The sequence below is a fragment of the Petaurus breviceps genome, unplaced genomic scaffold (genome assembly GCF_028583685.1).
Source record: "Petaurus breviceps papuanus isolate PSGF00001 unplaced genomic scaffold, PetGlider_PUasm1.0 175, whole genome shotgun sequence".
Taxonomy (NCBI): domain Eukaryota; kingdom Metazoa; phylum Chordata; class Mammalia; order Diprotodontia; family Petauridae; genus Petaurus; species Petaurus breviceps.
This window is the reverse complement of record NW_027185764.1, coordinates 62,985,556-63,002,332: the sequence shown is the minus strand read 5'-3', so window position 1 is coordinate 63,002,332 and position 16,777 is coordinate 62,985,556. Positions and strand designations below refer to the sequence as shown.

General features: G+C 41.1%; 1 protein-coding gene across 1 annotated transcript in view; it reads left to right on the top strand.

Annotated features, from left to right (window-relative positions):
- Positions 1 to 16,509, top strand: part of FBXO10 (F-box protein 10) — a 97,689-nt gene extending 81,180 nt beyond the window's left edge. Inside the window, exons 7-11 of the mRNA XM_069085263.1 lie at positions 2,467 to 2,619; positions 6,944 to 7,219; positions 9,202 to 9,512; positions 11,714 to 11,892; positions 14,390 to 16,509. Coding sequence (XP_068941364.1) covers positions 2,467 to 2,619; positions 6,944 to 7,219; positions 9,202 to 9,512; positions 11,714 to 11,892; positions 14,390 to 14,567 — 1,097 coding nt within the window. The 3' untranslated portion in view covers positions 14,568 to 16,509. The remainder of the gene's footprint in view (positions 1 to 2,466; positions 2,620 to 6,943; positions 7,220 to 9,201; positions 9,513 to 11,713; positions 11,893 to 14,389) is intronic.
- Positions 16,510 to 16,777: the final 268 nt, after the last annotated feature.

Genomic DNA, 16,777 nt, shown 5'->3' with positions numbered 1-16,777 from the left:
ATCATTATATAAAATTATTGGGCTTGCAGAACGCATTGCAAATATTTTATCATTTATCCTCACGACAACCTTTGGAAGTAGGTGCTATTATCTCCATTTGACAGATGAGAGAACTGAGGCAGATAGAGATTAAATGACTGTATCCCCGATGCGATATGAGCAACTGCTATGAATATATATGCATATATTATATATTTATATATGATATATATTTTAAGGATCGAATCACATAGTATAATAAGCACTCTTTTCAAAACCAGCACATTTATTCTGCACACTAGGACAAGACAAAACATCAGTATAGAAATATAGAAAAACAAAGCTCAACAGAGTAACAAATATTTACATACATCACCAGACCAGGGAGCACCAACATCTGAGTTCTCCTTCACAGCTGGGGGGCCCCTCCCCTTGATAAGGGCTACTCAGAATCCCTAATCCAGGAAATAAAGAATCTCTCTGGCAAAGAGAGATTTTTCCCATGCGCAAGCCCCGAGGCAATATTAATCTTCCAGAATATATATAGTTTTCAAACAAAGACTCAGCACCTAATTGACTCAGTACAGAAAGGCGTGAAAGCCTGGGTGACCCAGCACCTAATTGGCTTTAGTGCCAAGAGGTGTGAGAGCCTACCTGGCCCAGCACCTGAGCCAAAGGGTGCAAAAGCTTACATGACTCAGTGCTTATTTGGCTCTGTGTGACTCAGCACAGGATGTATTACATCTGTGAACTGGACCAGAGTTAAAAGGAGTAAGACATACATGATTGATAAGGAAAAATAAAATACCTGTGTACCTTTAGACCTGAGAACATGGCCCCAGTTCCAAGGAGAAAAAAGGAACAGATGTAGTCACATAGGCCTATAAATGTACAGGGAAGATGTTATGTTCCATTAATCCTTCAGTGACTCACCCAGGGTCATCTGCTCTAGTCTCCTTTCCTAGAGCAGAGACTAGTCCAGGAAATCCAGCAGTCTTAAAATTTCTCCATCCCTGGTCCCATTAGTCAGAAGTGATCTCTCCCTCCTTTGAATTCCCCTGTCACTGTTTGACCTTCTCATAGCACTCAGAGCTTCCACCTTCTATCTCAGTAATCTGTGTATATGTCAAATCTTCCCTCCTAAACTGTAAACTCCTTGAAATCCATTTTTGCATCACCCAAAGTGTCTACCTAACCTAGTATCTCACCATAATAGGTCCTGAAGAAATGTTTAATAAATAAACCTGCTCACCACAGCCTAGGGAGTTTGGAAAAGGATTGCATTGCTCTCATTTTCCAGATGGAGGAACTGAGATAATGAGAGGTGACTGTGGATACTCAATGACAGTTTAGATATTGCCCTTTAGTCTGGAGAGGATCCTGGAAATAACCTTCCCCTATACAATTCTTTTTTTTTTTTAATAAAATTTTACTGATGTATTTTTTTACATCACCTAAAATTCCTCTTGTATCTCTCCCTCACCCCTTTCCCAAATAGCCATCTCATATAACAGCATTCCATATAACTGTTATTATTAATCTTATTAATCTTAATCTTATTTGGGTTTAAGTTTAGTATATTTTATTGTAATATTGGTATTTAGAGTTGGAAAATTCTGACTTAATACCTAGTGAGCCTGGAGAGTGAATCAGCTGCTACTTAGATTCACCCTCTGATCCTCACTTAATCATTAGTCCCCAAGGTCCATAATCAGACTACATATCTATAGAAAATTCAAATTTTTTTGTGTAGTGATCATCTCCCCAAGTAGATCTGAAGCTTCTTAAATGCTATCAATCTTTGTATTTTCTAGGACCTACCAATGTTCTACATTTAACAAGTATTTAATAAATGCTTGTTAAATTTAATATAATTTCCTGCTACAGAGATAGAGTGTTGTATATGAGAGCTTGTGTTCATCCCCACCCTTCCTTACCCCCCAGCCTAGAACCAAAGAATCATCCTACAGATGAGCTTTGCAAGTCCTTCCCAGTCCTCTGCCAGTATGCCCCTCTAAAAGCACACCTAAAAACAAAAATGTATAATTAATATATATTATAAATAATATAAATAAAAAACAAATAATAAAAATATATAAATAAAAAACAAATAATATAATAATAACTATTATAATAATTATCCATAATAATATATAACATATAATGTCTTGATAGAATTGTACTCAGACTACCACCTTCTGTCTCCCCCACTAATATACATAAGGCATCTTGGAGAACCTTGCTCCCTCTCAGAAAGCGCTCTTAGCAGAAGGGCAGAACAAACAATGGGAGAAGAGAAGATCCTGTGTTCTGCTGATTCCTGGAATGTCTTCCCTACATTTCCTTCTGTAGTATCACATGTTGAATTGCAGTCTTTGAAATCTGATTCCCAATGCTATTTGCCTGTTCGTTTAGAACTTAGATCTTTTGAAGCCATATGACAGATTGATTATGCTTAGCAAATTTCTTTTATACCTCTCACTTTAGAAAACATTATACGTGAAAATCACTGGGGTGGTGCAGATATTCGCCGAGGAGGTGACCCTGTTCTCAGAAGCAACATCATTTGCTTTGGCTATTCGGATGGTGTGGTTGTAGGAGAACAGGGAAAAGGACTAATCGAAGGAAATACTATATATGGTAAGGAAAAAAATTTTTAAATGAATTGTAATAGAGTCTGTCCAGGGATATGCTGATAAATGTTTAACAACCACCTCTCTTAACACATACACACACACACAAATGTGCATATAACACACTTGACTTAAAATGTTTTTTCCAATTGTATGTTAAAACAATTTTTTTACTCTTTTCTTTTAAGTTTTGAGTTCCCAATTCTATTTCTCCTTCCTTCCCTACCCTCCTCCTCTCCCTGAGACAGTAAACAATCAGATATAGGTTATACATGTACAGCTAGGAAACTCAAAAGTTAGTCTCTAAGTTGTTTTCATAGATCTGTTCAACATTTATTTTCACTACTGATTAGTGCCTCCCCGCTAAGTGGCAGGAAGGAAATGAGGGGGAGAAAAAGGGAGACAGAGAAAGTGAGAGAAGGAAGGAAGGAAGGAAGGAAGGAAGGAAGGAAGGAAGGAAGGAAGGAAGGAAGGAAGGAAGGAAGGAAGGACGGAAAGAAGGAAGGAAGGAAAGTAGGAAAAAAGCAAGAAAGGAAGGAAGGAAAACGTAAGGAAGAAAAGTTCCATAAAAAAATGTTTCCTTATGAGGGGACGTGAGGATGAAGAAAAGTCTTAAAGTATATCATAAACTAGTTTGAGTATGATTGAAGCCCCTGAACAGCATGGTGTGGTTGTGAATTGTAGTTTTATTTTTATATTTTTAACTTTTGGTTTTGTTTTCTAAGGACAAAGTGAAGTTACTAGGGGAAAAAAGTCTTCCTAAATCTGATTTTCATTCACAGGTTGTGAGAGAGCTCAGAGGCAGAGATGAGGAAGATTAGACATACATGAGGAATACAGAGAGCATCAAGCATCCCCTGTTTGATTTCAGGGCCACAGTGATGTATGCAGGGGTACCTGACTAACTTGCCACAGTATTTGGCAGAATCTCTGCTGGGAATTGTTGGGCTGGATGAAAGAATCTGGCTGTGTAACTTAAAAGGGCCTTTTCTCAAATGCCTACTCAGGCTGATAGTTCAAAACCTGACTTTTAATGACCAGCAAAAGGATTATAGAATTATGCCATTGCTGCACTTTAAAGATTGCAAAATAGTTTCCATTTTCCAGCACATCCTGTCATTTTGGCCTTTCAAAAAACCTATGAGGTAGGCTATATAGGTATTATTTCCCCCATTTACAGATGAAGAAATCAAAGATTTGCATTTCCCTTCCTGGGAAAGGCCCGTATACAAATGTATAATTGTCTTCAGGTGCAGAAACATAGGATCTTAGAACTGTAAGAGATCACCCAAGTCATGTAGCTCAGTCTCCCTTATTTGGAATATGTGGAGCAGATTGGTACAAAATTCTAGTTCTGACTTTGCCACTGACTATCTCCATGTGACCTTAGGCAGCTCATTAGTCCTCAATTCTATCACTTATACATTGGAACCAATATAGTTACCATATCATACTCCTGCATATAATAAAAATAAAAATGGGAGCCTATATATACATAGATATGCAAATTTATGTACATATACATGTATATATGCACACTTATGTATATGTACACATATACACATTTTTTTGGAAAGTAGAAAATGCTATTTAAATATAAGATCTTATTTTTATTAAAACTGACATTTCAGATGTATTTTTAATGCTCATCTCTTACAGAGTTATAATCAGTTATTTTATTGGAGAAGGAGCTGCCTGTGCCCCTATTCCTTGTCTTTCACAAATCAGAATGAATTTGAGGTTCCTGTGATTTTGTTTTATTAAGTTCTATTTAGAACAAGCACACTGGCTTTCAAAGTCCTCTACATCATGATGCCTCTTCCTGCATCCCAGAACTGATGGAGAAATGAAAAGCAATACAAATTACGAGATCTGCGGCAGAGGAGGAAGAGCTGAATCACTCAATGTTTGAGTCTCTTTGTTGGCAGAAAAGCTCAGGGGGCCTGTTAGGAGCTTTTGGCATCTCATGGGAAGCTAAAATGAGATTTTACAAAAGATTTTATGCCCTCAAATGAAGAGCAACCAGAATACTTTTTCTATGGAGTAGTTGTAAGATGCACCAATCTGTTTTAAGCTTAAACCAGAAAGCTGCTTACCTGGGACCATATTATCATAATTTTGCATAGAAAGAATTTCACTGAATATGTTACACCCTCAACACAGCCAATGTGGGAAGTTGTGGTGCTTAACTATGTATATTCATTACAAGAGCTTTGTTTTTCTTTCTTTATTTTTTCATTGGAGGGCTTGGGTGGGAAGACAAGTAGTAACCCAAAAAAAAGTGGCTCATAGATTGAGAGCTAGAAGGGGACCTTATAAGTTATCTAATCCTTCTCTGCCATTTTATAGTTGAGGAAACTGAGGCCCCAAGGAGTTAAGTGATTTACCAAAGGTTACACAGTGGCAGACCTTGGAATTGAGCCCAGAGCCTGTGATGAGAGTCAGATTTTCTTTCTACTAAACCATGTCAGACTACATGAACAATACCACTTCCATATAAGGATCCACTTAATAAATTCCTCTGTGAGTTCAATGCAGGGAAATAGTGTGTCTGGATGAACTTATATACTTCTCTTTATCAGACAATGAGAGCTTTTGGCCTTAACTGTCAAGTAACTCAGCTATGCTAAACTCATTGCTTACCTCCAGTAACTAGTTAAGTGCCTGAAAACAGCTATTTTTCTGCTCCTCCCTGTATTATTGCCAAGACAATATTCGCAGCACCAATGGTGACTATGAATATGCCGGCAGAGTTCTGAATCACAAAATATAACAGACTCTCTACATATAAGACAGAAGTAAAGCATTTATTCAGACACCAGAAAGCCAAATCCCAACACCAGAAAACCGAATCCATCATAGCAATAAGAAGTTAATACATATTATCACTGCAGGGAGCAACACCATCCCAAAGACTTCCCCCTGCTTGGCCTTTCCCACAAACAAACACTCACAAGCCTAGCTGTCTCCTTGCCTACGTCCTTTCTCTCCCTCTGCACAAACTGCTCTGACTCCCAGCTTCCTCTCAGCTCTGCTTTACCCTTCCTGCTCCACCCATTCAGCAAACTCCTCCCACCACAGGCTCCATGTGATCACATTCAGCCTATTAAGGAGCAGGAAAGATCTTCACATTACCATTACCATTACACTCCCCCTTCCCCTTAACCAGTTTTTGTTCTGTTTTTATTTTTGTCATTTTGTCTTGCTTAATTTTCTAATACTTCTGTACATAAGTTCACTGATGGAGGCTTCTCCCTCCACTCTCTTAGTTCATAGACCATTTGTATCTTCTTGTACTGGGCAGTTCTTGTCCATATTCTACCTATGGTTCAGAACCTTTCCTCTAGGAGGTCTTTAACAATTCAAATGTACACAATGGTCAGCTTACTGTCAGGAAGCAATGATTTTGTTTATAAGAGGCATAGAAGAGTTTTTCAAATTTTCTTTGGCCTTAGTTTCTTAACCTGTAAAATGAAAAAATTCCAAAGATCCCTCCCAGTCTAAATCCTACATTTCTGTGGCCTATTTGCCTTTCCCAGTCGTAGGATAATAAATTGTTTAACAACCGACTTTCCAGAAAAAAAAGTCTATATGAAATGCATTTTTAAACTTAAGCTGTATATTGACATTTCATCCATCACTTTCTTAAGTCTAGGAAATCATCCAAATAATAAATCACACCCTGATGTGTAGTGTCTACCAATTTCCAAAGTATAAATGTACACACTGAAAATTAAACAATCAGCTTTCTCAGTTTGGTATAAACTTGCTGTAGCACACCACAGTGTCCAGGGACTAACTGTGGATAGATTTCAGGAGATTTGTCAATTTATGTTTTTGTTTTGTTTTTGTCTTTTTTTTTTTGGAGGGGGGAAGGCAGGGCAGTTGGGGTTAAGTGACTTGCCCAAGGTCACACGGCTAGTAAGTATGAAGTGTCTGAGGCCAGATTTGAACTCAGGTCCTCCTGACCCCAGGGCTGGTGCTCCATTCACTGTGCCACCTAGCTGCCCCTAACTTATGTTTTTTTTTAAATATTTTGATAACTTTCAATATAATTGGTTTCCTATATAATCCTATGTGTCTTATGCATTTAAAAACACTGTTGTAAGAAAGGTCCAGAGGTTCTGCTACACTGTAGAAGGGGGCCATGGTACAAAAAAAGGTTAAGAATCCCTGCCCTAGAACCCTATGGAATGAGGTACGGTCCATGGGACCTCATTTTTCCGCTTCCTCACTTCTTCTGGAACCTCTAGATCCTTTAGAGGACTAAGATGTGGTATGGTGCCCCAGTCATTTCTGTGCCCAAATCTCTTAAATTTTGTCTATCATAGGAAATAAAGGTTGTGGCATGTGGATCATGTCCTCAAGCCTCCCACACATCACAAGCAACCAGATTGCCCATAACAGCATCTATGGGGTAGCTGTGTTTTGTCAGAAGGATGATGCTAATGATTACCTCATTAACCAAGGAAGCAATGAAAATTTCAATGATGAAGGTGAAGCTTCCAACTGGGAAAATGAACTGGATGGCGAAGATGACCACTTCTCCTCCCGGCGGCCAATCAGTGTGGCTCTCATTGAATCTAACAGTATTAACCACAATGGAGGTGAGTGTAGCCCTGACATGGTGCCTTAAAACTCTAGGACTGGGCAGAAGTGGTGTTTATAGCCCCACTTGTCCAATTCCTCATGACCCCTTTGGAGTTTTCTTGGCAGAGATTCAGAAGTGTTTTGCCATTTCCTTCTCCAGCTTATTTTATAGATGAGGAAACTAAGGCAAACAAGGTAAGTGACTTGCCCAGGATTACACAGCTAGTAAGTGTCTAAGACCAGATTTGAACTCAGGAAGATGAATCTTCCTGACTCCAAGCCCTATACTATATCCACTGTGCTACATAGCATATATACAAGTAAGTAGAATACAAGGTAAATTGAGGAAGAAGAGAGTAAAAAACTGGGTTGGTGGGGAGGGGAAATCAGGGAAGGCTTCACAGAGGAGGTGAAGCCAGATCTGAGTTGTAAAGGAAGATAAGAATTCTGACAGTTAGAAGTGCTCTCTGGGCATGGCAGATGACCTGTGAGAGTAGGTTGGCATAAACAATAGAGGGTCAAGTTTAAGGAAGACTTAGTATTAAGTCTGTTTTGTTTGGAACCTGGAATGTATGATGGGGAATTGCATGAAAAACAGTAGAGAAGAAGGTAGGACCAGATTTGTGGAGTATTGAAAATTCCAATGGAAGAGAGTTTGCATTTCATTCTCAAGGTACAGGGGAGTCTCTGAAGGCTTTTGAGCTGTGGAGTGAACCTGGACCTGTGCTTCAGGAAGATGATTCTGTCAGTCGTGTGCAGGGTAGATTGAAGAGGAGATAGACTAGAGCAGGGTGACCTTATTTGTGTCACGGACCCCTTTGGCAGTCTGGAATCCTGTGGACCTGTACTTAAAAATAATGTGTTTTTAAAAAATAATTAATTATTGAAGAAAATGTTCATTTTCAGCCAGAAATTAGTGAAAATAAAGATATACTTTTTCTTTTCAAGTCCACAGGCCAACATCCCATGGCACCCCCCCCCCCAAAAAAAAAAAATCTGTGTGTGGACCTCAGGTTAAGACAAGGAGACCAGTAAGAAAGCCATCACAGTAACATCGGCAAGAGGTGTTGAGGGCCCAAAGCCACATGAGCAGGAGAGAAGGGGATGTGTGTGAAAGATGGGAGGACTGAGGGGCCTTAAAGGTCGTCCAGGCCAACTCTTTCTTGAAGAAACTGAGGCCCAGAGAAAGACACTGGAATCTAAGTTATACTTAAAAAACAAACTAACCAAACCCCACACTTGCAGTGTTTGGGTAACTGCAGACATCCTGTCTGAGGAACATGCCTCCTGGAGAGCCAGCGTTCTGGGACGACCAGGAGCAGCCAGCTGAGAATTACAGCAATGGAAAGGGCGGCGGTCGGAACGAAGCAGTTTGTGTGTGATCTGGTCCAGCCTTGTCTGGGAATGATCACCAAGGACCTTGAGCTCTGTCCCCATTGGCACATGTGGCATTGTCCTAACTGATACATTCTAGCTGTTTATGCCTCCCCTCAGCTGTACTTGGGCTTGCTTATTCAGTGTTATATCCATGTTAAAAAAAAAAAGCATAAAATTGGAGGGGGTAGGGAACCGCAACCTAGCATTTATATAGCACTTTAATGTTTACAAGACACTTTACAAATATTATCTCATTTGAGCCTCGCAGCAATCCTGGGAAGCAGGTAAAACTATTATCCCCATTTAACAGATGAGGAAACTTGAGGTAAATAGAAGTCGTGATTTCCCCAGGGTCCCACAGCTAGTAAGTTCCTAAGGAAGGATATGAACTCAGGTCTTCCTGACTACAGATCCATTGAGCCACCTCACAATATTTTGACTTTATTGCATATTAAAAGCATTTGTTCCTTGCTGTTTGTGAAAGGCTCAGTTTGTATGCCATATTCAGTATTGTACAGAGGGAGCTTCAAAACATGCTGATTTTTACCCTTTTAGGCTAAAAGAATGCTTGCTCCTGTATGGCCCCTTGACCGATGCGCTTGAATATTTTTCTCTCCTCTAGCTGCTGGGCTATATGTCAAGACCAATGAAGCCCTGAACGTTGTTGCCAACATTATCCACGCCAACCAGGAGAGCGGACTGGCCGTGTTGCAGAGCACCCAGCTTACCTGGATTGCCAACAACAGCATCTCCTGCAACCATCTTGGCGGGGTCCTCGTCGAGTCAGAGTGCAGGGTCGAGCTTCGTGGAAATGGCATCTATGACAATAGGGGCCCTGGGGTCTCCTCCAAGGGAGACGGGGCCATCCTAGAGAATGACATCATTGGCAACCGGGGCTGTGGGCTGCAGTTACTGCAGGCAGCAAACATGAAGGTATGTGTCTCATCCCTCTGCCAGGGCAGCCTCTCATCCTGGGGTCTCATCTCATGAGTAGGTGAAGTTGTGCTTACATAACAGGAAGGACAATGAGGAGAGACCTTCTCTTCTCACTAGAAACACAGACTCACCAGGCAGGATGGGGCAGGCAGGATGGGGAGAAGTCTTCTCCCAAACCTTTCTTTTTCTTTTTTTCATTTTCTGGACTTGGGCTTTTTATTTTGTGTTTCTTTCATTATCTTATTTAATGCTAGAAATGCCTTTCTTCTTTGATATATCTCCAATTTATTCTGTTTATAGTCTTGTTTATACATAGTTGTTTGCATCTGGTTTCTCCCATTAAACTGCAAACTCCTTCCCCCAAATCTTTTAATAAATAGCCTTAGCTCCAGCTCATGACTGGGAAATTGATGGCTTCTGGTAGGGGTGGCCAAAAGGGGAGCTACCCTGGGCGCAGGTGAAGGGCATGCAGACTTTGAACTCTGGGAGTGGCTAAGAAATAGAGTGGTGGATCAGTGGAATAGGTTAGGTATACAAGATGTAGTAGTCAATGACTATAATAATATACTGTTTGATAAACCCAAAGATTCCACCTTCTGGATTAAGAACTCACTATTTGACAAAAACTGCTGGGAAAACTGGAAAATGGTATGATAGAAACTAGGCATAGACCAACATCTTACACTGTGTACTAAGATAAGGTCAAAATGGGTACACAATTTAGACATAAAGGGTGAAACTATAAGCAAATTAGGAGAGCAAGGAATAGTTTACCTGTCAAATCTATGGAGAAGGGAAGAATTTATGACCAACCAAGAGGTAGAGAACATTATGAAATGCAAAATGGATAATTTCAATTACATTAAATTAAAAAGATTTTACACAAACAAAGCCAATGCGACCAAGATTAGAAGGGAAGAAGAAATCTGGGAAACAGTTTTTACAGCCGGTATCTCTGAAGAAGGTCTCATTTCTAAAATATATAGAGAATCGAGACAAATTTACAAGAATACAAGTCATTCCCCAATTGGTAAGTGATCAAAGGATATGAACAGGCAGTTTTCTGAAGAAATCAAAACCAGTTTTTTTCATGTAAAAAAATACTCTAAATCACTATTGATTAGAGAAATGTAATTTAAAACAACTCTGAGGTACCACATTAGACCTATCAGATTGGCTAACATGACAAAACAGGGAAATGATAAATGCTGGAGAAAATGTAGGAAAATTGGAACACTGTTGGAACAAATTGGAACATTGTTGGTGGAGTTGTGAATTGATCCAACCATTCTGGAGAGCAGTTTGGAACTAAACTATACGTAACCTTTGATCCAGCCATACCACTTCTAGTCTGTATCCCAGAGATCATAAAAAAGGGAAAAGGATCTACACGTACAAAAAATATTTATAGTAGTTCTTCTTGTGGTGGCAAAGAATAGGAAATTGAGGGGATGGATGCCTGTCAATTGGGGAATGGCTGAACAAGTTGTGGTATATGAATGTAATGGAATACTATTGTTACACAAGGAATGATGACAGTCAGATTTCAGAAAAACCTGGAAAGACTCACATGAACTGATGCTGAGTGAAGTGAACAGAACTGAGAATATTGTATACAGTAACAACAAACAGTGTGATGACTGACTTTGTTAGATGACTCTGAAAGGCTCATGATGGAAAATACCATCCACATCCAGAGAAAGAACCATAGAGTCTGAATGCAGATGGTATCATACTATTCTCTCCTTTTTTGTTTGTTTTTTCTTTCTTGTGGCTTTCCTGTTTTGCTCTGATTTTTTTTCACAACATGACTAATGTGTAAATATGTTTGATATGATTATACATATATAGCCTATATCAGATTTCTTGCTGTCTTGGGGAGGAAGGAGAAGAAGGAGGGGAGAAAAATTTAGAACTCAGAATCTTAGAAAAGTGAATGTTGAAAACTAAGAATAAATTTTAAAAAAGAAAAAGGAAGAGCATAGAGAGCTGGCATCAGAAGCAGTCTCAGGAACTGCCTCATAGCAGCATCCAGAAAGATGATTGGGTATGAAACTCCACAGTCACCCCCTTTATCCTTCCCTGAACTGTACCCCCTGGGCCATGATGGTCTAAGTTGTCCTGCTAGCCCTGGCTAAGTGGCTTTGCTTTCTTGTCTGTCATGTTTACGCGGTTTGGACTTTTGGTTGTTTTCTCAGATCACCAAAAACAGGATCCACTCCTTTCGTGATTATGGAATTGTAATGCTTGACCACGTCAAAGGCCTGGTGCAGGAAAATATGATCTTTCAAGGGAAGACCAAAAAGACCATTTTGCAGCAGGTTTCCAATCTTGAAGACTGTTTAGTTCAAAACAACAAGCTTTTGGCTTTCAAGAAGTAAGTCATTGCCACTTTTTGTTGGCCTAGACAGAAGCTAGTCCATCGTGACCAGAACAGTGTGAGCAGCTTTTAACTCTCAGCAGAGAGGAGAATAAGGCACACGTGGCCAGTGGGTTGATTTGTTTTCTAAGTGAGTGATGTGTTTAAAAATAATCCACTGTCAGTAAAACCTTTTCAACAGCCTTTAGATTACACTTGGAACTACCTGTTTTTGTTGCTGTTGTTTTTTAAAGAGTAAAGGAAAAAAGTTGGCATGAATCTGTTTACCTTCCTGATGAGAGTTGTGATCCATAAATTGTTATATAGGTCAAACAAGATTGATAATGTATGGAAAGCTATACATAAATGTAAGTCATAATGATTTTTTTTTCTTGCTTTTTGGAAGGCAATTGGGGTTAAGTGACTTGCCCAAAGTCACACGGCTAGTAAGTATGTCAAGTGTTGGAGGCCATATTTGAGCTCGGGTCCTCCTGACTCCAGAGCTGATGCTCTATACACTATGCCACCTAGCCACCTCATGATTTTTTTTTTTTACTAGACTTAGGATTTCTGCAGTCTGAATCTAACCCAGCGAGGATTTATCTTCTCTAACAATGCAGATCTGTAGCTTCTCTGTGACTTAGTCTTAGACAGTCTTAGAGAACCTGGGACACATTGAAAAGTTAAGTGACTTACCCAGGGTCACCACCAACCTGTGTTAGAATTGATATTTGAACCCAAGTGTGTTCTATCACCACACTGCCTCTCAAAAGATATCATCATCATCTTCTTCTAGTTATCTTTTTTGATGGGATCCAGATAGAAACAGTCCTGGGACAAGTCACTATCTTTTTTTAAAAAAAAACAACATTTATTACTTGTTTTTAACATTCAGTGACTTGATATTATTGTATATTTAATGTTCTACAGTATTCTGGGCTAGGGCAGCTAGGTGGTGCAGGTGCTTAGATTGTGGGGCCTGGAGTCAGGAAGACTCATGTTCCTGAGTTCACATCTGGTCTCAAGACACTTCACTAGCTGTATGACCCTGAGCAAGTCACTTAACTCTGTCTCAGTTTCCTCATCTGTAAAATGAGCCAGAGAAGGAAATGGCAAACCATTTCATTATCTTTGCCGGGAAAACGCCAAATGGGGTCATGGAGAGGCAGACACAACTGAAATGACTGAACAGCAAGCATTTGGGGCTGGGCCTTACTAGTGCTAGCCCCTGGTCATTTATGTAAGATCTTAGAATGAAACCAGAAACTCATAGATCCTTCAAACAAAGGGAGATTTCTTCAGCCCATAGCAGAAGAAAGGTATTCAAAAAGGATAGGCATCCAGGACATCTGAACTGGTTCAGCAGAGGTCCCCTGCCTCCAAGATGCCCTCTGTGGGACCCTAAGCAAACCTCAAAGCCTGCCTGGAGCTCTTCAAAGCTATTTTGTGTCAGGTGGTCAGCAGGTGGTGGTAACAACCCAGGCCTTTAGCCCCCCTGAGAGCCATTCATATCTCAAGAACAGTTTCATTCTCTTTTAAGGAAAAGCTAGAACTTATGTGAGGGTTGCAAGTTAAGATACTGCTCCCACCACATGTGGATTATTGTACAAGTGTATGGTAATAACTGCTTTTTGTGGCTGAATAGCACTATTAGTTAGGATTGAAGCTCATCCTTGGGAGGCTCATTGAAAGCATCCTCTGCATAACTTCAATAGCGAACAAAGCAGCAGGGATGCGTATTGTAATTGTGATCTCTATACTTTGAAAGCTTTTCATTCCATGTGCTTAAAGATGATGGATATTTGGTATGGTGACATCACTGTTAATCTTAGTGCCCAACAGCAATGATCCATTGTGTGATCAGGGTGACCAGAGGTCTCAAAGGTCATGCCAGTGGTGATCCTGCTTCTGATGTGTCCCACCATAGGCCTGGTGACAGACTGTACTGATTGTCTGTGGCCTAAGTTAAGTTCAGAGAGGCTTTTCCCCAAGTTATCCCCCAGTTTGTGAATTTTTAAACCACATCCTGCAGTATTGCAGAGGCTGCCCACACTGATGAAATCCCGGATCAGTGAATTTTTCTAAGAGGCAGGGGAATGCACCAACCAACTCTGGACAGACAAGGAGGCAAATTAGATACCCCTTTGGGTGCTTCTCATTTGTTATCTTTTCCCTATCTCAAGTCTGTATGCTTTTGTGGCAAGTCACCTAACCTCTCCAGGACTCAGTCTCCTCATGTGTAAAATTAAGGGTGAACCAGACGCACTCCGTGATCCCTTCCAGCTCTGCCTCTGTGATCTGATGACTTTTCTTATGTACTTGTAATTTCTGTTACAGTTATCTGTGTACTTGTCTTACTCCCCTGAACTCCCTGAGGACAGCTTGTGGTTACATGATACAAGAATGCTATAGGAATTCATTGAAGCTCTTCGTGGAAAAATGAGGGTTTTGAGTGTTGTCCTCTGATCTTCCCATCACCTTTTGGGAACTCAAACCATGTTTTTGGCCCCCGCAGGTCTGACGTCCCTTGGAAATTAGAGAATCCCCCTGCAAGGCCTCATGTTGAAGAAACCACAAGAAGCATCTCAACAGCCCACAACAGTCAGAAGGTGGCGAACGTGACGGCCAGGCTGGCCACCAGAGTGGAGGGAAGATGTCCCAACAGCCGCAGCATTTTCTGTACTGTCCTGTGACGCTGCCCCAGAGGTTCCCAGTGTCCACCGTCTGAGCTCAGGTCTAGGCTGAGAGGCCAGTCTTTGGTATCACTGAGTGTGCACTCTCTTCAGGAACAGTGCTTCACCCAGAAACGGAGTGGGGATTTCTGATGGGCTGCACAAGTGAAAGTCATTGGCTCTGGGGGTGCTTATTAGAATTCCTGTCTAGCCCTGTGGGGAGAAAGTAGTGCCCAGCAAGTCCAAGACCTTCAGGCTTTCTGGGAAATGGGAAGAATACCTCTTGGAACTCCAAGTCATATTATTCTTTCTCCCCAGAAGCTAGTAGAGGGTTTAGCATGAAAGAGCCCAAGAAATAAGGACTGAACTGTTCTTTTGAGGAGGAGAAAGAAGTTTGTGGGTTTCCAGTTACTGGGACTCTATAGGCAGACCTGAAAATGCAAGGACAAAACCAAACAGCTTAATGAAGAGGGGAAAAGGCTTTTGGTTTTTTTTTTTTGAAGGGGCCATAATAGGAAGCACCATTTCAAGTCAAAAGACTTGGGTTTGAATTCTGACTGTCAGTTACTAGTTGTATGACTCTGGTCCAGTCATTTAACCACTATTAAATGGGCTTCAAGTCTCCTTCTCTGCAGAATGAGGTTTGGACCAGTTGATCTCTGATGACCCTTCAAACCTTAAAATCATGAAATCCTGTGATTTTGCAGAAAACCATTTGCTGGGAAGACGTGCACATCAGCCTTTCAGTAGTGGCCCCTCAGTGCTCCCTGGCATCTGAAGGGATATGCCACCTTCAGGGTTCAGACCAAAGCCTGGTTCCTAACAAGATTCAGTTTCTCCTCCCCAGAGCTTGATATGCCTAGCACCAGCCAATCCTCAGGAAGATCGTCCCCAACATACGTGTCGTGACTGCTGGGTGCGGGACATTCTGCCAGGCAGTGGGGACAAAGACAGGTCCATGTCACAGCCCCAGATTCTGAGGCTTAATGGGGCAACCTGCCTCCACAGGCACTTGAACACTGACTAGAACGGGAGATCCTGAGCCCCACTTGTAATTACTGACACCAAATCAAGTCTTGTCCTCTATGTCTCTCACTCAGATCCTAACCTAGTGCCTCACCATGGCAGGAGTCCTGGAGGCTCTCCTTCTGGAGTAAAGCTCTAATGGTCCCTGCCGTGCTATCTGTGTGCTGTCTGAGGACTAGCCTTAGGTAAGTGTGTACAGGCTTGATGATTGCAAGATTGACCGCTAGCCAGTAAATACACACACACACACACACACACACACACACACACACACACACACACAGCCAGCCAGCACTCATTCATATAAACTCATACATTCATACAAACAAGCAGCTTAGACAATCAGATACAAGGAGATTCGGAAGTCTCACTGTGCTTTGCTCCTCTGATCCCAGTGAGATGTTCTAAAACAAGCTATGTCTGGGGGTCACGGAGTCAGACTAGTAAACCCGCTGGCCCAGTTCCTGAGGAGTGGACACATACAGGCCACCAGTAGACAGAGGAGCTATTCTTTCACAAAGATCACAGGGCTCTCACATAGGACATTTATGTACCTTTCCATTGAGCAAGGCTTTGTGGTTTCTGGGGCAAGCAAGGATGCACATTTTGGGGGGAAACTGCATTGTTTTCACTGTGGCTCCAGTGCTGCTGGCTCCCCTTATAGGGGTGGGTGAGGTAGAAAGGGGGGATTCCTGAGGAAGAGAGTGGAGTTGGAAATGTGGGACCAAGCATGGGTCTGCCCTGTGTTGAAAGGTCCCAATAGGCTGGTCTCTCACATGCCCTTGGTCTTATTTTCATTTCTTCTTTGATAGAACACGTTCCACATGGAACTGGTTGGGGTCCCCTTTTAAGATGTGCAATGTACAGCATTTCCTATTTTTAAAGAAAAATCATTTTTATGTGAAAATATGATGAAAAGACATAATGGAAAAATAAAGTGGTATATTTTTAAAAATACAAAAAGGTTTCTACTGGGTTTTCCTTGGCTCCATATGGATATCAATACTAATAATAGCTAACATGTATATAGTACTTATTCTGTACCAAACACTGTAATTTTTATCTCATTTGATCCTCACAGTAGTCCTGAAAGTACTAGGCAAGGTGCAGTCATCTCCATTTTAGGAAACTGAGGCACACAGATGTGACCCAGGGTCACACAGTGTCTGAGGCTAGATCTGAACTGAGGTCTTCCAGGCCTAAAG